Raw genomic sequence first — 23,465 nt, 5'->3', positions numbered from 1 at the left:
ATTTGGGACTTGAATAGTTTTCTTTTGGCTCCCTCATTACTAACTGTGGATAATGTGAATGCATGTATTGTAACTATCATATATTTCAGTGCTTCTGATATATCTCTATACAGATTCCCCCCCCCCCCCCCACATTGATGCCCATAATGGGGTTGGGTGGTGAAGTATCTGTGGAAGCTTTCCTTTGAAGAAGCCTCATGCTTATTTAAATCTTTCTTTTCTTTAAAGCCCAAATGTCTAGCATCTCTGACAATATTATCTGTGGGATTTTTTCCAACCATATGGGATACTTTCCTGAGAATTGCTAAACTTTTCTGGATTGTCAGGACTCTTTATTTTTAATGTGAAACTTCACTTTTCTATTCTTAGAGGAATTAAGAGTATGGATTAGCATAAATGGATTCTTATGCAAAATATAAGAAGTATATAGACAAAGTAAGGGGAGAGGTTTTTTGCAGTCCTTAACGGCAAATCATTAATTATTTGGGCAAACAAACATTTTATGAGCTGATTGTTACTTGTGTATAGTTGTTAAGAATTTTTCTGTAAAAGTTACATGATCTGGGGTTGCAATTTGTGGTATAGGGATATTATAGAGAAAACGGAGCCAAACTCCATAATGCACTGACATAACAAAGGTAAGGTAGCAATAATCACAACTTGCAACAAGGGACATTTCAGTTTGATAGAAGGAAAAAATATTTCACAATGACATTGTAACAGGTTGCTTAGGGAGGCTGCTGAGTCTTCATCTTTGGAAATTTTCGAAGCTTGACTATGTGTTGCCCTGTGCAAACGGATCTAACTTTGAAGTTAGCCATATGTTGATCAGGAGATTGGACTAGATGACTTTCAGGTCCCTTCCAACCTAAACTTTTCTATCATTCTGTGATACTGAATTTTAAAGATGATGATACTCAAAGTTACTCTGCTAATGTATGGGGTGACTTGAAAACCAATTCTGAATCAAGTCTTTACTTTTCTGCAGATTTCTAAACTTGTGTGTAAAGTTGCTTGCAGTTCATTTGCAACCATTTGTGCTGCTAGTTCTTTCTAGTTTCTGTCTACTTACATGTTTTTAGCCAATGTTTTTCTTAATCTGCATTCTGAGAAATATAAAGCCCTTGGAAATACAGGATTAGAGAAAAAGAGGACCTTCCCTCCCCCCATTCACAAAACAGGTGCAGCATCAAAGCAACAGTCTGATAAATAACTTTCAATTCTCACTTTGAAGGTCAAGAAGAAGCTACATTCTTCTCTTTGACCAGAAGTTCTTGGGTTGTTATTTTTGCACAGGGTTTTGCACTGCTACAGCTGATAGCAGCCATTTATGTATTGAAATAAAGTTATCAGTTTATTTTGTATAAGATATGTGTACAATATATATGACCATTTATTTTCTAACTCTGTAGCGTGTAAGTTAGAGAAGGAAGTTTTCAAAAGCTAATGACCAGTCTCCTGAACTACCTTGTCTGCTGATCTGTGGCTTTTGATGTTTTTAGTGATGGAAGGAACAGACTACTTCATATTTCAGCTTTGATAGTTTCAGTAGAGCTACTGTACTAATGATTCTCTAGTACAAAATGTAACTTCTTTGGCTCTGATGTCTAGAACAGTGTTATTCATGAGGCACAGACTTGTATGATTACTTCCTGAGGCATAGATAGAAAGATCACTATAAAATTTAAGAAATCTGACTAAATTTTTATACTCCTATTGACTGTTCTAGTAAAGTTGTGTTTTAACTATGTAGTTTTTTTGTGTTCTTTAATACGTTTTAGCGTGCAAGCTCAATGACTTTGTGATTTTACATTCATTCATAGCTTTAAATTTATTTTCTTTTTATTTAAAATTTTAAGGTTATCAAATGTATTAATAACTTTAAATGCTTTGCAGGTCAAAAAACCCTATCTGTTTAAGTTTAACTTCATGAGCTGCTTTATCTTATCCGTGTTGTGGACAAATCTAATTGCATTCCACGGTGGTTTGGTTTTTTTTTTTTTTCTTTTTTTTCATCCTGGACATTAGAGGAATGCAAGGCAGGTCAGCTGCGAAAGTCAGAATATGACTGACAGTTCATAGAATTTATAGAGTTTTGTGCTGACCCATAGGAAATCTGTTTTACCAGCTAACCTGATACATTTTTTTGTATAAGTTTGGAAACTAGGTACTTGTCTTCACATAGTAATCATTCTGGGATGCTATTACAGCCTGCATTTTCCATTTTGGGAGTGATGTTAAGGGGTCCTTGGAAAAAGAAGAACAGTTCTGAGGTCTTTATATTCATATATCTATTATTATCATTTAGCTCCACTGCTTTTCTTACTGTGAAAGTAAAATTCATTTTCTATGGAAACATACGGACTAAACTAAAAACATGTGACTCATTCTAGCAGGATATCCTTGGTTGTTATACAATGACAGCTATGTAATTCACAGAGCATGTTGCAGGTATTTATGATTTTTGACATTCTTTTTAGCCAAGGAAGAGAAATTGTACTTTTTCCTCTTTCTAACACAGTTTCCCTGAGTGAGGAGTTTCATTGAATTTCCATCTTGAATATGTCCTTAAACCAGGATTTTCATGTTGGAACAAACTTAGTGATAGAAGCTTTTTCTAGAGTTAGAATGGGTGCTGATGGTTGAAGAACATTTAATTTTGATAGTTTGTATAGGTCTTGGTGAAAACTTTTGAAACTCTGAAGCAATGCTACTTAAAACTGCATTAGTAAGAATGTTTGCTAAAGTTTTCTGATTATTATAATTTTTTAAAAATTTATTTAAACACTACTTAATGCTAAGTGGATATTAGTCACGGCCGACATACAGTCATGTTTCTCTGTTTAATTAAAGGCAGAATAGAGACAATCATAAGTACACATCAAGTCTATGCAGTGAATTAAAGAGAAATGAAAGGCCTACTTCAGATACAGGTTAAAAATAGGATCACTGTATTTTTAGCTACAACAGTAGGTTATGTAGGATGCTTTTAAAAATTGTGTAGAATTTTGTTTCAGAAAGCACAGCTGTAATACTTAATGTTATGTTGCACTTAATTTTTCAAAATTAATATTCTTAGTATCTTAAAAACAAGGCAGTATAATTTTTTAACCTGAAGTTACAAAGAGTTAGAGAAGCTTCAATGCTAAATTATTAACATTTCAATTCAATTAATATATTTAATTAAAAAAGTAGCAGTGATTTTCAATAGATTATTGTCAATCAACATAATAATGTGAAAACATTTTAATCGCATTGTTGTGATTTTAACCCCAGTCAGCAACTAAGCACCACGCAGCTGCTTCCCCCTCCCAGTGGGGTGAGGAGGAGGAAAAGAAAAAAGGTAAAACTCATGGGTTGAGATAAGAACAGTTTAATAACTAAAGTAAAATATAATACTAACAATAGTAATAATGAAATATAATAATAATAATAGTAATGAAAAGGAATATAACAAAAAAAGGGGAGGGGGGGAACCCCAGTGATGCACAATGCAATTGCTCACCACCTGCTGACGGATGCCAGAGTCTTGATCCATGCCTCCCGGCCAGCTCCCCCCGTTTATATACTGGGCATGATGTTCCATGGTATGGAATACCCCTTTGGCTAGTTCAGGTCAGCTGTCCTGGCTCTGCTCCCTCCCAACTTCTTGCACACCTGCTTGCTGGCAGAGCATGGGAGACTGAAAAGTCCTTGACGTAAGATAAGTGCTACTTAACACTCTGACGTTGTAGTTGTTGCTATCAACATCATTCTCACACTAAATCCAAAACACAGCACTGTACCAGCTACTAAGAAGAGAGTTAACTCCATCCCAGCCGAAACCAGACACACATACAATTGCATTTGTTTAATTTTACTAACATTATAGTTTAGGTGATTTACTTCTGCTGTGAATTTATTGCAGAAATTCTGATGGGTTTGTGACATGTTTTCTCACTACTTGGAGATTTTTCTTGATAAAGCCCAGGACAACATTTCAGAGGGCGGAGCGAAAAAACAGATGGTCATTTCTTCCCTGATCTTACAGGGATTTTACTGTAAAAAATGTACAGATATTTGTTGCATTATTCTTGAAGGACTTCATAGCTCTGGGCTGAAAGTGTTTTGTTTCAATCCCATCTTTGTAAGAAGGTTTGATAGGTCCTAATGTGAAAATGCTCGTATCTCAGTTTTCTTTTTTTTTTTTTTTTGATTTTATTCCTGACCTTGTAGAAATTACAGCTGATCAGTTTGATGAGGTGGTGCTTCTTTGTTTTTTATTACATTGTAGATCCTGAAGAAGATCTCGTGAAGCAATGCTAGAATTGCTTAAATAATATGTTCTTTATTATAAATTGAGAAGCAACTGCAGATGAATAGGGTATCTGTTCTAGGAAAACCTCACTCAGCAGAGAGCCTTAAAGTAATGAACTGTGATACTATGCTTAACTTCTAGGCTGCTCATCCTAGAAAGTATTTCAGAACCCTTCAGAAGCATTTTTTTAGACGTGCTGTTATATGGGTGCACCTCTGTGCAACATCCAAACATTCCTAATAAAACTGAACTCGATTAAAATCCATATTTTTTTTTTCCTGTACTGGATTCTGTTTCTTTGCCATGCAAAGTAAAACTTGTATGTTACTGTAATGGGCTAGCAGTTGTTGAAAATATAAATTTATTCTCATAGAACAGAAACTCTAAAGGTAACAGTAACTCAAAGGTTATTTTAGGTCTTGCATCTGAGTATAAAATCAAATCAAATAGTAACCAAAGTGGTTACTAAAATTAAGCAGGTTGTGAATTGCTATTTTCAGCCAAGTTCCCAGAACATTGTTTTTTCATTTCATAAAGTCAGCTATCCTAATTGTCACCAACCGTGTTTTCTGAGCTAAAGGCAAGACTGAGTGATCACAGCTACTAGACTACTCTCTGTTGTTGCCTCTGCTGGGGATTTGAAGAATATAGGTAGAACAAGGAGCTTACATTGCCACTAGTTCATGAATAAACTGCGGATGTTATTGCCTAGGACTGAGATTCTATTTACAAAAAAAAAAAGAGGCAGAGAAGTTGTTAGCTTATTTAAAGTACACTGAGAAATTGTGTAGAAGAATTAGTCTTGAAAACATATATATAAATGTTTCAGAAACACAAGTTAATGACTTAGATTTAATATTTATTACTTATTTGTAGTTATCTTGTTGCCAGTACCCTTGAGTTGCTGAATTAATATGTATTTCAGGAGACCTTTTTGAACAATAGTTGACAAATGTATGTACCATAATTTTTTCTGTCTTTGTAGTATGAGTAGTAATGAACAATGACTCTTCAGCTTTTATCTGTCTTTTCACAATTTTTAACAAGTATGTCTTCCTGAAGTAATAAAATTAAAATGTAGTTAGCATCAACACTTCCCGTTTTATCTGTTCTTCCCTTTTTATCTGTTTCTTTGCTTGTTATCCAAGAAACATTCTCTTTGCCTCTTAGTGATGTAGCATTTAATGTCCATTACATTTACTTTTAAAGAGAGCTGGACTTGGCCTTAAGATATGAGAAGTCAAACAAACGTTAGTGGCTCTTTGGTAATGTAGCTAAAAGGAAGCTGGACACAAGATGATGAAAAATATTTTTCTAAAAGCTTTTAACACAGCTGAAGTTCTCATACGAGCTAACTATTGGGACTAAGAGTGAATACTTTTTTCTCTGACTTAGTGATGTGAGTTTGGGAGGTTTTTTGTTTCATGTTCTGTACAGTAGACCTAGGATCCAGTAAGATTCATGTCACTGTAATTTGACTGGTATCCAAGCCAGGTGCATATATGTTAAAAAAAGCTCAGTTTTCTAATAAGTTGTGTTAGGAACCAACCTTGAAGGGCCTGGAGAATGACTTTGGGGCTCCTAGTGTCTGATACTACAAAGATCTTCATAGCTGTGAGAAAAAAGCAATGGCAACAGTGGGAAGAAAGAAAGGATTGCGGAGTAGATGTTACCACAGACCCCAAATGAAGACAATGATGAAAAGCACCAGCTTGCATTGAATGAGTTATTGCTTGGTAATTTTAGATTAGCTAAATAAATAGCTATAGCCCGGTTAAATCGTGTCCCATCTTATCTTTCCGAGAGACTTACTGAGAGCTCAATTGTCCAATTTTGCATTTTTGTAATATTGAGAACTACTTACATGTTTATGTGTACAAGTGAAAGCATGTGGCTGCATATTATCACAAAAATGTAGTAACACGTACTTTTGGAAGAGTAACTTTTTAGGAGGAATACCAGTCCAATTAGAGACAGGTAAAGCAAAGGGTAGTCTCTAGTTTTAGTTTTTTGTTAGACATAAACACTGTCTGTTCATTTTTAACTTTATGGAGTTGTGTATTTAATGACATACAGTACAGTATGTAATGCTATACATAGCATTTGTCTCCACTGGGGTGTGAAAGATGCAAACATATAGATTAGATTACTGTATATACACTGATGCATGTGTAATACGGAGTGGAGAACACGCACACACAGTTTGGCAGTACAAACGGAGAGAAACAAAATCCATTTTTGTAAGAGAGTGAAATTCTGATTAGAACTGCAAACGTTGAGCAGAGTCAAGCTGAAAATCTCTTTTTGTTTAATACCATTTGGAGTGGGTTGTTGGTAGGCATGGTTTTGCTACACTTCAACTTAGAGCACTGACTTCTGTGGTGGAAGGGTCTTGCTTCTATGTAGCAGTTTCAGTTGTAATATAGTAAAATTGTGTGTGTGCCAATGAGAGCATGAGGTAGGGGGATATTTATTTCTTGTGCAAAATGAGGGGCCTAGCATCCTTCACTTGTTTTTCTGAGTGAGTTGTCAGGGGAGATGAGTAAAATCTATGTTCACAGTGTAGTAAAAGAAAAAAGCTGTATGTTGACTTAGTTTGAAAATGTCGATTTGGACTATGTTGTACAGCTGAATATGCATTTTCTTCTTTTCTGAACCATATTTTTTATAAAGAAGACTCAATCCAATGCTGTTGCAACATTAAACTGAAATGATAGCCTATTATATCACATATTGAAGCAGTTAAAGTCAATAATAATGCCTAATTAATACATACAGTGTATCTATGAAGTGCAGTAAATATGTCAATAACAAAGTGTTCAGAAAAGCAGAATGAAATACAGCTTTTCAATAATCTTCAATTGTTTAGCTGTAATAAACATTAAAAATAACATGAGGTTAATTCCAGTTCTTTTATATTGTTACTGACTTGTTGCAGATAGCATATGGAATCTTTAAAAAATAATTTATTGTAAGAACAGATTGATTCCAAGATATGTGCAATTCTTTAATTTAAAGAAAGTGTATTTCTTAAATATTTTTTTTAAGTCTAATTGTAATGATTTTACAAAAACAAGTAACTCTTTTATTCCACAGCATTGGCTATAGGAAAAAATAGAGATGATTAATGCTCATATTTTTCTGTTGAAGTCTTGTGTCTTGTGAAGCACAGTAAAATTCAAAGAAATTAAACCTGTATAAATTAGACTTATTTTATGTGTTTTTGTTTCATTTGGAAAATGAAAGTATATGTGTCTTTTTTAACTGGAGTGGTGTAATATCAAATATTGTCAATATGCATGATTTTTAATAGTGAATATAACATTCTTGAACTACATATTACAATGTTTAAACTAGAAATAAGCTAAATTTTTTTCTCAAAAAAACCCCTCTGTATTTTTTCCTCAGAAATTGGTATATTTTTCCTGTATAATTTTTCAGCCTTTAATCTTTTTGGCTTCTGTATTTTTAGATATTTATCATATGTGAATTATGGCTTTTGTAGTAATTATGTCCTTAAGCATTTCATCCTTTTCTTTATGTGAATTTTAGGTATGCTATTCCTCCAGAGCATGGGAAACGGCTTGAAAGACTAGCTCAAGGTAATATTTTCAATTTTTCCATATGTAAGATGTTTGAAGGGCAAACCTCCAGCAAAGTGAAAAACATTGTCCTTGACTCACCTGCTGTGTTTTATTACTTAATGTTGTGTGACTTTTATCTGTCAACGGTATGACTGCACACAAGGAACACTTTCTAGTACTCTGGGGAATTCTTAAGAAAAAAATAATCTTTTTTTTTTTCTCTTAGAACTTTATTTTGTACTGGCATTTTTAGCTTGGTGAAGCTTATGAAAAGAAGGCTTAGTATTTTGTTGTTCATTAGATTTTCATTGCTAGTATCTTTGTCTCCTCTGTGCCCTTGCTTTTTCTTGTCGTAGCTTCTTTTCATCAGTAACTTATGAATCTTAACTTCTTAGCCAAATTTGATACAAAGATAGAAATGTTGAAGACAGCCGAGTCACCGGAAGTTTCATGAAAGTTAATGGCTGGGTAGAGGTTGGAAACCTAGTTTGGAAACCCCCTATGGGAAGGGGGAAGCAATCAAAATGTACCGATGCTAAATCTTATTTGGTAGCAGCCCGCTGGCCAGTGAGCAGGCATATAAATCCACTTTAGCCAAAGCATGTACTGGCTTTTGCCCTGCAGAGATGTGAGGAACGTCTATTGAGAAGGAGCAGAGGATATTGTTGTAATGTTGAGATCTAAGGGATAAAAATCACTAGTCTATAGGAAAATTCTTCTCACACAGTAATTTGTTTTATTTTCAATAACACTACGCCTCTCTTTTTGTTTCTAGATTAAGAGTGCAGCTTACGAACACGGGAATAATTAGGCATTCATTCTTGGCCTGGCAGCCCATGTATTATAGCCTGCTATTAACCATATTGTATAAGGAATGCTGTTGAAAGTTGATAATTGGATATCATGTATCAGGACCAAATTCTGAAAATTCTTGTACATTTTCTTTTCATATCCATTTTATGTGCATATAGGTGCATGACTAGTTTTCTGAGCTGTTTTTAAACTATTGCTGAGAACAGTAAGATGGCATGTATCACTGAGATGTGAAAGTAAAGACCTGTGAACTTGCAGTCTTAAAAACACATCTCAGAAAGACAGATTTCAACTTGGATAATTACTTTCACTATTCCTAAATTTTCCCATAGTTTCAGCTGAGAAACTTGTCACTCATTATTTTGCTTTCCAGATTCCTTTTTCCAACTTGCAAAGTATAGAAGTCTTCATACACATACCTTGAAGCTTTTGGTTTTCACTGGTAGACAAATTGATACATGTTGTAGACTGGGCAAATGACACTGACTTATGATAGGATCATTCAATAATTATTTTTGAGTTTTACAGGAAATGAGCAAGGAGTAAAAGGAATAGAGAATTAGAAAAGATTCAGAGAGGGACACTAGGACTGGTGAAAAATTTGCCTTTTTGTTTTAATTATTGTTAGTAAGCTCCAACTTTTCAATCTGAAAGTGTGTCAGATAAAGGGAAGGGGGTATGATAAAGACCTGTGCTGACTGGCATGGAAAAGGTGACTAAACAGCGATTGTTCACTGGGTCTTCCATTACAGCTAGAGACTCTGAATGAAGCGTCTTAGCAGGTTCAAAACAAACAGAAGGAGATGGTTCCTTTCACAGTAGGAACTCCTCGCTGTTGATGAGGGATTCTAAAATTTTGCGTGGATTCAGGGGGCGACTGGACAACACTGGCAAAGAAATCTGTTAGAGGAGCATAGGAACTACATCTGGCTTTGGAAGTCTTGGAGCAGCAACTCGTTGGTACTAGATTACTCAGAGGCAGCAGAGATTTCATGCTATATTTAAACACTTCTCTGTACATCCACTTTTGACGTTTGCTGGCAACAAGATCTTTGTGTAGATAGACTTTTCATTTGGTGTGGTATGGCTGCTCTGGCATTTATTATAGATTTCATATTGATTGTAGCGGTTCAGTGCTTTAAAACTATTCAGGTTTAAATGTTCTGTAATGAGTGTGTATCGAAACTTTTTTTGTTTTGAGAGTGAGGGAAGAGAATGGGCAGTTTCAGCAACACTTGTTCACGCGTTTCTAAAAAAGAAGTGGTATTGAGGCATGGCATTCATTGCAGGCTAAAGAAAAGTTCAGATTTTTCTTTGACATACCTTATTGTCCTGAGATCTTGGAGTAACCTATACAAATTCAGGAAGTAGGTAACTTTTGGAGATATATGCGTTGCTACATGGGAGCTTTTGAAGTCACTTAGTGTAAACTTACATAGTTCAAGAAAATATTGTGTTAGAAAACTGTGGCCTGAAGGTGCTCAGGCCTCTTATTGCTGATAATGGTGGCCTAATACAGTAAGAGGAGTGGGACATAAAGCATGGGGAGAAGTGGAAATCTCCAAAACCACTGTTTGTCAGAAGCCAATAGGTTATACTGGGGGAACAGCATCTTAATGTCCGAATGCCAGAATCAGAATTGGACAATAGGCTAAATAGGACTTATGACTTCAGTCTCGCCCAGTGTAACAGTTCTTAGGTCCAGAACTGCTGGAAGAAGGTATGACAGAAAGGCATCTGGCTTCGGGTACACCAGCACACATGTATGTGCTTTACTACAGCTGGGAACAGGAACCCAGTTGCTTGATCCTTACTGATTGCTATATTTAAAGAAGTTGCCCAGGCATGTCACTCAGCCTTTGTCTGTGCACATCTGCATGGAAGTAAGTTGTCTACTACTGCTATTAATTATATGTTAGAACAAGTTATAGAGATCTGTGTGGTGAATGGAAAACTACTTTCCTTGATGAATCATGTGTATGATCAAAACTTAATTATTTTTATTTCAGAACCATGTTTTGAATAGTAAATAGCAAATAAAACATAGAATCAGATACTGAACAGTGAAGATAAAATTTCAAATAGTTGTTTGTTCCATTATATTCAGTGAATGAAACTGGATTTCTGTAGAAAAACTACATACGCAGAGATTTTTATTGTAACAGCAATATAAGATAGGTGAGTTAGTTTCACAGAAACCCTCTCTGACATTTCCTAAGTTTTTAGTATTTGACTTTAATGTCTTCTGCGATGTTTTTCTGTGAGTAGGTTGTTTTCATGATATTTTTGGTCCAGCTAATAGCTTAGAATGGAATGTAGAAGATGCTGTAGTTCTTAAGAATAAAGATGATGGACTTCATGATCAATTTGACTTACACAGTCAATTTTTTTTTTTTTTTTTGAAACTACCTTTTCTGATTATTTCCATGCTGTGGAGGTTAAGGCCTCTGTGATCTTCTGCTTTGCAACTGCTGCCTGCTAAAATACAGTCTGAGTTTTACAGTAAGGTATCTTAAAAAGATGGAAATGTAAAGTAAGCTGCATGGCTGCAGGTCACTTAATAGTAAACATTAATAAAACATAGTGCAGATGAGACCTTCATACTTAATTACATGTGAATTGAAAATAATCATATTTTTGCATGAGCGCAACATCTGAAGAAAAAAAAGGTAGCTTATTTGAGAAGGTTAGCTCTGATGACCAGATGCCTGCTGAATTAATCAAATGCTCCTAAATAATTAAAATAATAAAATAATGCATTAAATATGACAGGTTATCTAAGTCAAGGCAGCAGTTGATACATAAAGGAAGGCTAGAATATTTTCCATTATCTTGTCTGCACATCACAATTACCACACATGCCTTTTGCGCATGAATGCTTTCATTTCTGCTTTCCATTGAAATCTTGATTGACTGTGGCACCTACAAATACTTTATCTGAAAGACATTAGACTTGCATCTAATAAAGACAACAGTTTGATTTTGCCCTTCAGCTGCTTTCTCATTTATGTAGGTTTTTTTCAATTTTATGTAGACATAAATGTAATAAAAATCTCAAGTGAGCTGTTAACTGCAGTTTTTATACTTGTTGTTATGTTAATCTGTAATACCATGGTATTCCTAAGGATTTTTTGTTTCACAAAATGGGTTAGAAAATAAAGAGAATAGAAGCAAGAGTGGCAAATCAGAAATGACAGTTTGAAGGATTTTCAAGATCTTTTAATAGGTCATTTAATTGCAGAAACTGTTTTAGAGAGGAGATGATATCTATCTGTGGTGTTCAATTATGTTAAAGAAGCAGCTAAAGTAAAGTTTAATATATTGTAAGTATGTAGGGGTGTTACAAAAAGCTTTGTATGGTGTATAGTATTAATTAATTAATTTCATGCAGAAGTCATTACCTGTTACGTATAAAACCAAGTATAAATAGTTGTTGAAAGTTGATGTAGAACTTGCATAACTTCTAAGGGTCTCAAAACTAAAAACTTGAGCAGCTGAAGAATTGAACTTTGTCTCAATTGATAGTTATATGAGTCAAGTTAGGAAAGTCGCATCTAAGAGATAATAACCTTAAGGCTGTAACATATTCATCTGGGCATAACAACACTCATATTTCACAGCACTTGCTTCTTTTGTGGCTTTTGTACTCTGTGCTTTGTATAGCATACAGATTGCCACTGCTTCTTTGTGAGGATTGTTGTTATGCAAACTCATCATCCTAATTTCTTTTATGTGCAATACAGAAAGTTAAATCAAATTAGTTCAAATCACTGCAAATTAATTTAAATAAATTATATGAAGTTTGTATTTATACCTACCAAAGTAAAATCTAAAAATAAAATGACTAGAAAACTCAGTCCTCCTTTCATCACTGCCTGTGTTCCAAGAGTATTGATCAGTGAATTTTGGTTAATATTTTGTATGTTCTAAGTCCTTTAAATGAAGATCTGCATAAGTAAAAAAACTACCGTAACTTTGAGCTTTATTGCTTTAATTGGGATTATTTTTAATTACGTTAATGTTAAATTACATTAAAGATATTTGCAATTTAGGGTGTTCTCTTATGTTGTAAGTTTTATATTTATATTTTCATATTTTGTATTTATATTTTCAATTAATACTAATGAACTAGAAATACAGCACCTTTAGTGTAAAATTTCAGGTGAAGACTTGGGTATGGAAGTGTAGAAAAAGATATTGTAGGTGATTTTCCCAGTTGCCCTGTTCAAGTCCATGGAGTTGTATAATTACTCTTTCGGGAACAGTATTGTAATTTGTCCATGTAAGATTGTAGCTGAACAGTTTAATTGAAAACAGTACGGACACATTCTTAGTACCATAGATAACTGTTCCAAATATCGTCAAAATGGTAATCAACCAGGGAATGGAACCCAATCCACTTCAGTTTGCGTGAGTGATAGTTGTGATGTGGTGTAGTCATCTGATATGAGCCGTGTGTGATATGTAGGAATGATACTCTCAGGCTGGAAAAAAAAAAAAAAGAGAGCCTTCCAGATAGCAATGCTCGCTGTCCCTCAATAGTGTATAGAGTTGAACTTATTTTAACGTATGTTCTTTATCCCTGAACCATTTCATGTATGCTTTAAAGACTCTCAGTGCAGCAATGTCCTGTGGGTGGGAATCCTGTCTTCCTCAGACACAGCTAGGAATCTGCTTAGTGCCCACTGCTCCCAGCTTCCCCCAAAGATGAGAAGGCTTGGACTTGTATCCAGAGTATGGATCATAAAAGCAGAAATTGTATGGAAGTGTCATTGTCTACTGAGGTGGCATAGCGTTGACAAAGGGTATGTCTTCACCAGCCCAGTGATAAGACTGTAACTCAAGAAATAGTTTTATTTTGTTAGTACAAATAGTATTGGTTACCTTGTGTGAGATTATCTTATTGTGGGCTACGTTATCTGTCAGAATATGTATGTAGAGTCTTCTGACAGCATGTTTTTGATTGTTAACACAGTCTGAAGCCTATGTTTTCACATATTCTTTGCTATTGTTGTTTGTGGTAACTAGATAAGGTTTTTAAAAAGCCTGAGTGGAACTTTCAGTTTGGTGGATAAATGTACTCTACCTGTAGTTTATGTGCTTATACCCAAACATTTGGCCACCAAGTGTGGCATCACATACTTACCTGTAGACTGTTCTAATTCTGCTCTAAGTGTTGAGAATGTCAGTGTTTCTTTAAATCATGGATTGGAGAGTTTTCAACTGGACAGTCTTTTTCTCATGGATGTAAATCAATGAGCAACCTAATTCTGTTTTACCGTGATCTTTGATTATTCATCAGCTCCTGTGAAGTAATTGTTTTGAATTGTCATTTTGTGTTCTGTGTAATCATTTCCAAGAAGATAAGTAGGGGTCAGATGGATAAATATCAGTATTGAGAATAGCTTAGAAGAGGTCTGCCATGTCTCAAGAGACCATCTGAGCAACTGGGGTTGCATGCAAATTCCCACAAAATACCTGCTTTTGTAGAACTGATTTAGAGTTAATGGATTAGTGTTAATGGATTAAATTAAGATTTCATGTGTCTCATAAAACCATGAATGTACTACAGAACTTGAATGGTAGTTACATTTTAGATAGATTTCAGTATTTTTTCTTTTGGATATGGGATTTCACTAAATATCCAGGATTAACTGGTAATCCTGTAAATTGGTAATTTTACCATCAGCTTGGTATTTGAGAATGGTTCTGGTGTGTTGCAGGCATGTCTTGAATTGGCCTGCATTTAATGTGTTTTTAAGGGTCTTGTGATGTTTCTAATGCAATGTCTTCTATTCAGTGTGCTATCAGGTATTTTTTACATCTGCTAACCAATTCTCTCACAGGGATTTTCTTTCCTGAAAGAAAAGCTTGTGTGACCTTGCCTTAGCCTGGGCAGAACAAAAGACCTTCTGATAAACAGAGTCTTGTAATGAGGAAATACTACCTTCCTTTCTTCCCTTATTCATTGAAGGGGAGTGCTTTTGAGAAAATGAGGTGAATGAGACTGGAAAATTTGAGTGTGTGTAAGTGTAGACTTTGACAAAGTCAAAAGATGTTTTATAGTGGTACAGAATGTGTAGGCTGCACTTTGATTTCACTGAGGGCTCTGTAACCACAGCAAATGTTCTCCTGTAAATGTCTTTTAATGGATTTTGAGCAGGTTGTGTTCTGCTGTTCTGTGTTGTTTGCAGCTTTCTTAGAATTCAGCAGCAAGCTTGCCTGCTTGTTGGAGTTGTCACAACTATTTCTGATCTCTTGGAGCTGTAGTGATATAACTTAAGTTTTGGATATCTGCCCATCGCTTGCTTTTTATCATCATGTATTGAGCGAATTAAGCATATTGCAGTAGAAATTTGTTTTCTCAGGGAAAACAACTCAAACTCTCCTTGCTTTTAGAAATTAAGGTTTTTGCTACTTTTCATACCAGTTATTTCCTCAGTCTCAAGTATCACTTTCAATCACTTTCTTCACAGTATGTTCCAGTATATTTCTATTATTATGCTGCTCAGGAATGAGATTTCTTGAAGCTCATAAGCTGTAGGTTCCAAGTTACGATTGTTATCTTTATGTTCTAGGCATTAATTGTGCCAAAATAGTTGAAATTTATTTGCTGGAGCCCACTAATTGTGGGCTAGTTTCTTTTAACTGTCTTTTAGTCAGTGAAGCCAAACATGTATGATAAAACTGTACCTACCAAGTAATACTTTTTAAAACTTATAACATTATTTGCAATTCTAAAACAGAGTAAAGAATTCTGTGCCTGTTGGTGGGGAGAAGAAAGAAAGAATGATAAATTAGAATAAAGTTTGATCTCAGGGCACCTTAGCAGAGTTCCTACTAGGAACATTGATCAGCACAAGTGTACATTACACCTTTGCTGCTTAAGTATTGCTTAACCTTATATCTGAGAAATTAGAAAAAATTTGTTCTCCCAGGACTGGGGAGTGTGCTAGAAAAGAATGTACAAAGAATATAACAATTATAATGTGAACACCTTAAAATTATTCTGGAATTGTAGGGTGGTTAATGAACATAAATATAAGACTCATCAGAGAGAAGAAATTAAATCTGACATTAGAGGAGGCTATATCTTATGGCAAACTATTGAGATTTCATCTTTTTTCCCTGAAGTCATTAAAAATATTTAGATGGTTAATTGATTGAAACTGGTTATTTTCTTTTTTTTTTCCTTAATATTCGAGTAGTGAGCATGTTGCTCCAAGAATGAAACTGCTTCTGTGAATGACAAACTAACATTTACATGAGAGGGATACAGCAACTTGTGCAAACACAGTAAAGAGATGACAGAAAGCCGTTTTACTGGTTAAATGTCCTGTGGCTAATTTTGTGTCCACTAAGTAATGTTTTTATGTCATTTGTTTAGTAATTTTTGTTAGTTTTTTTCCTTTACTTTTCCTTGGGTGACGTCTTCTTACTGCTTTCATACAATTACCAGGCTTTTCCAGCAAAACAGTTACAATTCAGTTTGGAGAATAATTGAGTGGTGTCGTTGGTTAATACATTCGTTGTGGACAAGCATTTACACCTTGGATGTTCTTAGGTAATCTGTCAATCTGGATCTCTCTCAAAGATCTTTTGTGTTCTTCAGGCATAAAATATCATTTTATGCATAAATGAATCAAAAGGTTTTTTTCTGAATCAGTATTAATACCATCATCAAGGAGACCTTTTCATCATGAAGAGCTGGCATTGTATCTTCTCCAGTATCAAGTTGCTATGCAAGATAATTGGTAAAATATACTTTTTTTTTTTTAATACAGTTTGCTTCACTTTAATTTCTGTCCATGTTTCTCAGGTAGTTCTCGTGTGTAACAGAATAGGATTACCTGTGTTTTCCTTGTACCCAGGAAAAAAGTCATCATTTTTAAATGGCTTTATATTTGGATTTTATTATCATATGAATTTTACCTAGGTTTATAATACAAATGAAAATAATTTTGGAGAATCTTTTTTTACCCAATGTCATTATCATAGACTTTTTTTTTTTTTTTTTACAATAGAGTCAGGCTAATTCATACTGCAGTAGTTTAAAAACTTAGAATTCATCTTTTCCTCCTACATAAGAGAGGGCTGTGATGAAACTGTATACCTAGTAGTGAGAACTTACTCTTAGAGTCTAAGACAAGGAGCCAGCACTTCTTGTTTCAACTTCTTGTTTGCTTGGTATTTTTCCTATGGAACTGTTAGAGATAGTGAACGCCTTTATGCCTCAGTTCTGTTTTCTGAAAATTAAGAAATTTTTGAAACAATTACTTTTTTAATAACTTTTTTTTAGCAGTAGCCTGCCAATCTTTGTGAAATCTCTGAAATCACTTCAGAATAAATGACATACAATACAGTAAACTGTTGATGTTAAGTCTTGGTAACATTGAAAAATATACTCTACAGAAGAAAGCTAAATAAATAGATAAAGTTAAACTTCACTTCAGAAAGGGATTACTTTCAAATATTATGTCCTTGATACGGTAAAATTACATATTATCCAGGACTGCTAAATGTATGGATTGCAGTTACTCATAGTACATCTCATGGTGATTCTTGCTAATGGTCTTGTACAAACACTAAAAAGACTGTAAAGATAAATAATAATAATTCTTTTTATGGTAATAAAGACTTTTTCATCTTTGCTGATTAGTGAGTAAATTATTCCCCTTTGTCAACCTAGTTGTGCTGATGTTAGTGCTGTAACTTTGTGAGTCTTCTGTGATGTTGCATTATAACAGTCAGAAGTATTCCTCTTGGCTCCAACAAAAGACACATGTTCATCTCAGAGCAAGTAATACATCTGTACTTAAATGGAAGAGGGATTGAGACCAAGTATTCAGAGAAAGTAGTAGGTGGTTAGATGGCTTTCACTATATTCCTTCCATTTTTCAATCTGACGTTTTCAGGAGCTTCTTGCTTTCATTAACTACTATGCCTTTCTTTTCCTTTGTTTTATTGTTTGGAGGAAGTGTGTTTTCAGTTTTTGAGAGTGATACCTTCTTTCTAGAATGGAATCTGAAAGGAGGTCAGGAAGGACTAAACTAGCGATGTTCTGGAAGCTTTCCCACTCTTTCTCCTTCTCGTCTTCTCCCATTTTCCTTGTAACGTAGTGATTTCGTACTGCAATATAGTTAGGTTGAAGGGAAAAGAACTTGGTGTTTTCATTTTAGAGGAGGAAAGGTTGGGTAGCTCATTTGAACTGTAGCTGAGCTGCTGTTCACGTCCTGGTTAGAGGGTCAGATACCAGAGTTTAATGACACTGAAACCTCATCTTTAATTTTTCAGTTTTCCCCTCATTCATTTATCTCCATGTTCTCATCAACTGGATTATATAATTATTTAATGAACTAAATAGGGTTTGTGGAGTGGTGCATAAATAATCATGAAAGTTGAAACATGGAAAACAATCTTTGTTCATAGAAATCAAGACAAGATATAAAGAAGCAAAAAAAGCCCACGTGTTTTTAGTTGTACCAGATATCTCTGTGAAAGTAGCCACACTTTGTAACCTTTTCTAGATAGAAAGTTGTGTTTGTTTATTGTATAGATGGTCTGGAAGTACTAGGTAAATCTAGTCCTTGTGGAATCCTTCTAAATTTATATACTACAGTTGATTTTCATGTGTGCAGGGGTTGCAGAATGAACATTAACATTAAACCCCCCCAACAATAAAATATTTCTGTAAAGGGTAAGAAAAGTATGCCTAAATTTACAGGTCCAAATTTATTTTAAATTATTTGGCTTCTTAACAAACAAACAAACCAACCCCAAACCCCTGCAACTCCTCCCCCTGAAAATCAGTTGAAAAACTTAGGAGGTGCATCTGATTGTTATACAAATCTCTCAGAACCTAGCAATGACACAATAAAAAATTCTAAAACAAATTTAAACAGTATTACGTAGTGTAAAATATTACAAAAATTTCCTACTTGTTTTAATTAAAAGATACGCAATTTTGCTTATCTTGCCTTATTAGGGTTCTTCCCAAGCAGCTCTCAAGGATGTGATGCTTTTCTTCGCCACAAGATGACTCTGATTTCTCCATCAATATTGAAAAAGTATGGAATTCCTTTTGACAAGGTACTTTAGTGTTTATTTTTAAACTGTGCATTCATGAATTGAATTAGATTTCGTTTACTACAAGGATTGTTTGTAGTAAAGGTGAGGCAAAAATTTTTATTTTTTTAGGCACTGACTCCATGAAAAGAGGAAAACAAATGCTTGTAGTATTAGGACTTTTACATGATTTAGCTTGGAATTTTCTAGCAGAAAACACTTGTAGCCATCATAATCTTTATCCTAAAAGTTTCTCTGATTTTTAACACTTCACTAATATTTTTTATTTTTTGTTTCCGTGCAAGCTTGCATGTGATTTTCTGTTGACTGAAACACTTCTTAACTAGCTGTATTAATTTATGTTGTATACCTAATATTTTAAAATAAATGTTTCATTTCTTTATGTCTGTATATTGTTTTTCTGAGGCAATTAAATGTAACTTTATCACTATTATGATGTAAAAAGTTTCAGGTGGAATAAAACCAAAAGAACTGTTATTTAATTTAAAATATATTTTAAAAGCTGTAACATTTGAAAAAGAATGAATGATTATTTTGTGCTGCTAGGTAGTGGCAGACTGGACATTTGATAAGAGCATTATATAAACAGAAAGTGGGAAGAATAACTGGCTTTCTTCTTTGTGGATGAATTTAATACATAGCTGCTTTCAAAAACACCTGAAGTATTCAGTTTCTTCTCCTTTCCTACAAGATTTTCAGCCTTATTGTTTTCCACTTTGAACTTCTGTGGCGGGTTGACCCTGGCTAGATGCCAGGTGCCCACCAAAGCCGCTCTATCACTCCCCCTCCACAACTGGACAGGGGGAGAAAATAAAATGAAAGGCTCATGGGTCGAGACAAGGACAGGGAGATCACTCACCAATTACCGTCACGGGCAAAACAGACTTGACTTGGGGAGAAATTAGTTTAATTTATTGCTAGTCAAATTAGAGCAGGATAATGAGAAATAAAACCAAATCTTAAAACACCTTCCCCCCACCCCTCCCTTCTTCCCAGGCTTAACTTTACTCCTGATTTTCTCTACCTCCTCCCCCCCGAGTGGCGCAGGGGGACGGGGAATGGGGGTTTGGGTCAGTTCATCACACGTTGTTTCTGCCGCTCCTTCCTCCTCAGGGGGAGGACTCCTCACCCTCTTCCCCTGCTCCAGCGTGGGGTCCCTTCCACGGGAGACAGTCCTTCACGAACTTCTCCAACGTGAGTCCCTTCCACGGGCTACAGTTCTTCACGAACTGCTCCAGCGTGGGTCCCATCCACAGGGTGCAGTCCTTCAGGAACAGACTGCTCCAGCGTGGGTCCCCCGCGGGGTCACAAGTCCTGCCAGCAAACCTGCTTCAGCGTGGGCTCCTCTCTCCACAGGGCCACGGGTCCGTAGGTCCTGCCAGGAGCCTGCTCCAGCGCGGGCTTCCCACGGGGTCACAGCGTCCTTCGGGCATCCACCTGCTCCGGCGTGGGGTCCTCCACGGGCTGCAGGTGGATATCTGCTCCACCATGGACCTCCATGGGCTGCAGGGGGACAGCCTGCCTCACCATGGTCTTCACCACGGGCTGCAGGGGAATCTCTCTCTCTGCTCCGGCGCCTGGAGCACCTCCTCCCCCTCCTTGTGCACTGACCTTGGTGTCTGCGGAGTTGTTTCTCTCACATCTTCTCACTCCGCTCTCTCTCGCTGCAACTGCAACTCCCCTGTAACTTTTTTTGCTTTTCTTAAATATGTTATCACAGAGGCGCTACCACTGTTACTGATTGGCTCGGCCTTGGCAAGCGGCGGGTCCGTCTTGGAACCCGCTAGCATTAACTTTATCAGACATAGGGGAAGCTTCTAGCAGCTTCTCACAGAAGCCACCCCTATAGCCCCCCCCGCTACCAAAACCTTGCCACGCAAACCCAATACAACTTCCTATAGGTGCCAGCTAATAAAAACACTTCTACTGCATTGCTTTTTCTTTAAGTATATTTATTCTATATCCTGAATGCTTTGCAAATTCTAAAGTTCTAAATTCAAGAGCTTTGTAAGCCTACTCTTCTGAGCAGAGCTTGATTCAGAAGGTCCCCTGCCTGACCATCTGTTTATGTTATAATGAGTTTTTAAAAGCCTTTTGATCATTGATGAAGGGGTTATGATTCTTGGGTTTCCCACTGCGCAGACTGTTTTAAGGTGTTCAGAAGAACCAGGCAATATATACTTTTTCTCGCTCTACTCCTGCTGCAATATAGTCCTGTAAACTGTCCTTGCCACACTCCTTGTTTATTATTGTGGTTTCTGTTTTAGTGTATGCGGTGTTTATTTATTGATATCATGTGGACCTCCATATACAAAGTTAGCTTATCACGTTCCCTGGCCTAGAATATAGGATAATGCAGTGCTTTCTATCTGTTTTAGCTGATATTTTTGTAACAGTATGAAATGTAGCCTGTAGAAATAATATTTAAGTGAATGTTTTCATGTATAGTGTTGTTGTGGTTTAACCCCAGTAGGCAGCTAAGCACCACAAAGCTGCTTGCTCACTCCCCCGCAGTGGGATAGGGGGTAGAATTGGAAGGGGAAAAGTGAGAAAACTCGTGGGTTGAGATAAAGACAGTTTAATAGGTAAAGCAAAAGCTGCATGTGCAAGCAAAGCAAAGCAAGGAATTCATTCACTGCTTCCCATCGGCAGGCAGGTGTTCAGCCATCTCCAGGAAAGCAGGGCTCCATCACACATAATGGTGACTTGGGAAGACAAATGCCATCACTCTGAATGTCCCCCCCTTCCTTCTTCTTCCCCCAGCTTTATGTGCTGAGCGTGATGTCATATGGTATGGGACGTCCCTTTTGTCAGCTGGGGTCAGCTGTCCCGGCTTCTTGTGCACCCCCAGCCTACTCACTGGCAGGGCGATGTGAGAAGCAGAAAAGGCCTTGACTCTGTGTAAGCACTGCTCAGCAAGAACTAAAACATCCCTGTGTTATCAACACTGTTTGCAGCACAGGTGGAATGAAGCCACTGATTTGTTGTATGCCTTTTGGAATATCACTTCACTTTTCATGCTTAAATCAACCTATGTATAAAATTGAAGAAATGTAGGCATTTAGAATGATACTGCCTGCCTTGGCAAGCAAGCTTTTTTGAATAAATTACTCATATAAGAAGTAGTTTGTTTTCTGAATGATATATTATCATATGGAAATGTAGTTGCTGAGTTCAGTTTTTGTAATATATAGGTAAATACTGATTCCCTTCATAGCGTTGTGCTTTATCATGAACTGTCAGATGAAACCTTCCAAACTGGAAGGTTTTGTAACTAGATTTATAGTTTTGGATTTACAGAACATTACTCTGAACAGTATAATTTTCAGTGGTTGGTGTTTAAAGTAGCATATTGCAGAATGCCAGCATATTTGTTTTCAGTACCACACATTTGAGGTGGGTAAGGGAGTTGATGTTCTTATTTCAGTCTTGATTATGCCTGTATTCTAATTTAAAAAAAAAAAAAGTGCTAGAAATAGTTAAATATTTAAGTTTGGTTCTATCACCTAGTCTTGGGAGGAAGCAGACTGTACCCAAGTGTAATTGTAATTAATGGGATTCAGTGAGAAAGCGAATAGAGAGAACCAGGCTGTGATCTCTCATGGCTCCAAGTGATAGAAGTGGAAATGTGCTGAATGCTGATAAGTCAGCCTACACCTACCAGGTGGCAGCTGAACTGCTGCCTGTTGCAATAGAACACCTGCTAAACTGTCAGCAGTGGGAGGGTGTATTGAGATAAATTTTGGAATTGTTAGCGTTGAGAATAATCTTTCTTAAACATTCCCACAGCGATTGTTGGAGTGCTATAGTAGCAGTTATAATATATGCACCTGTATGTGCATTTGCATGTATATACTAAATACGAACCCACAAAAAATTAACCTTGTAAAGTGCAAATGCAAAATGTAAGATCCAATTTTATTCTTTAGCTTTGTTAGCTAAGTATATTTTTCGTTTCGTCTTTCCTTCATCCCTTAATACAATCAGAAATATATATCTTGAAGTGCTATCCTGGTGTATTTGTTCTTGCATTGAGCAAAAAAAAGCACACAAAGAATTCGTAAAACTAGAAGATAAGAATTTTGAAGGAGAAGAAAGGTGGGATTCTAAGAGTGGAAACTGAATATAAGACAACTATGCCAGCAAAAAGCTGAGATTTAAGATGTGACATGTTAATAAGAAAAATGTTTGGAGTTGTGAGTGTTAATTTTGGTGATTGTTTAAAATTTAACTTTCTCTTTTTGCAATTTCAAATCATAAGTGTATTTCCCTAAAAAGAGTCATATTTGTCCTTCCAGTTTTTCTTACTGTATTGCTTATGCAAAGCATTGCCACACAATGAAAACAGACTATTTAATCTCTAAGAAGTCTTCTTATTTTCCTGTAATCAGCAAATGCATCTTGTTGAACAGTCATCAGTCATTGCTCAGATGGTTTGCTTCATTTAAATGGATCTGTTTGCTTTTTAGTGGGCCTGCCATCTGATGTGTGTTTCATGTAAAAAGGCATATCAAACAGAGTACGGGGACTCTCTTAACTCTTTACTTCTGAATCTTCTAGTTTATTGATTAACTCTTATCAGATGGTTCAGAAGACAGTGTGCCATTTCTGGTCTCTGACTAGCCTGTCCTTGATACAGTCTTTGGTGGTCTGACTTTAAGAGATTAAAGCTGTCTCTGAGTGGA

General features: G+C 35.9%; 1 protein-coding gene across 1 annotated transcript in view; it reads left to right on the top strand.

Moving 5' to 3' along the window:
- Nucleotides 1-23,465, top strand: part of KDM4C (lysine demethylase 4C) — a 285,808-nt gene that overhangs the window by 44,829 nt on the left and 217,514 nt on the right. Inside the window, exons 6-7 of the mRNA XM_050912623.1 lie at nt 7,850-7,899; nt 18,680-18,783. Coding sequence (XP_050768580.1) covers nt 7,850-7,899; nt 18,680-18,783 — 154 coding nt within the window. The remainder of the gene's footprint in view (nt 1-7,849; nt 7,900-18,679; nt 18,784-23,465) is intronic.

Source organism: Gymnogyps californianus, chromosome Z, assembly GCF_018139145.2.
Source record: "Gymnogyps californianus isolate 813 chromosome Z, ASM1813914v2, whole genome shotgun sequence".
Lineage (NCBI taxonomy): Eukaryota > Metazoa > Chordata > Aves > Accipitriformes > Cathartidae > Gymnogyps > Gymnogyps californianus.
The sequence above is the reverse complement of the archived record's forward strand: the minus strand, read 5'-3'. Positions and strand labels throughout refer to the sequence as shown.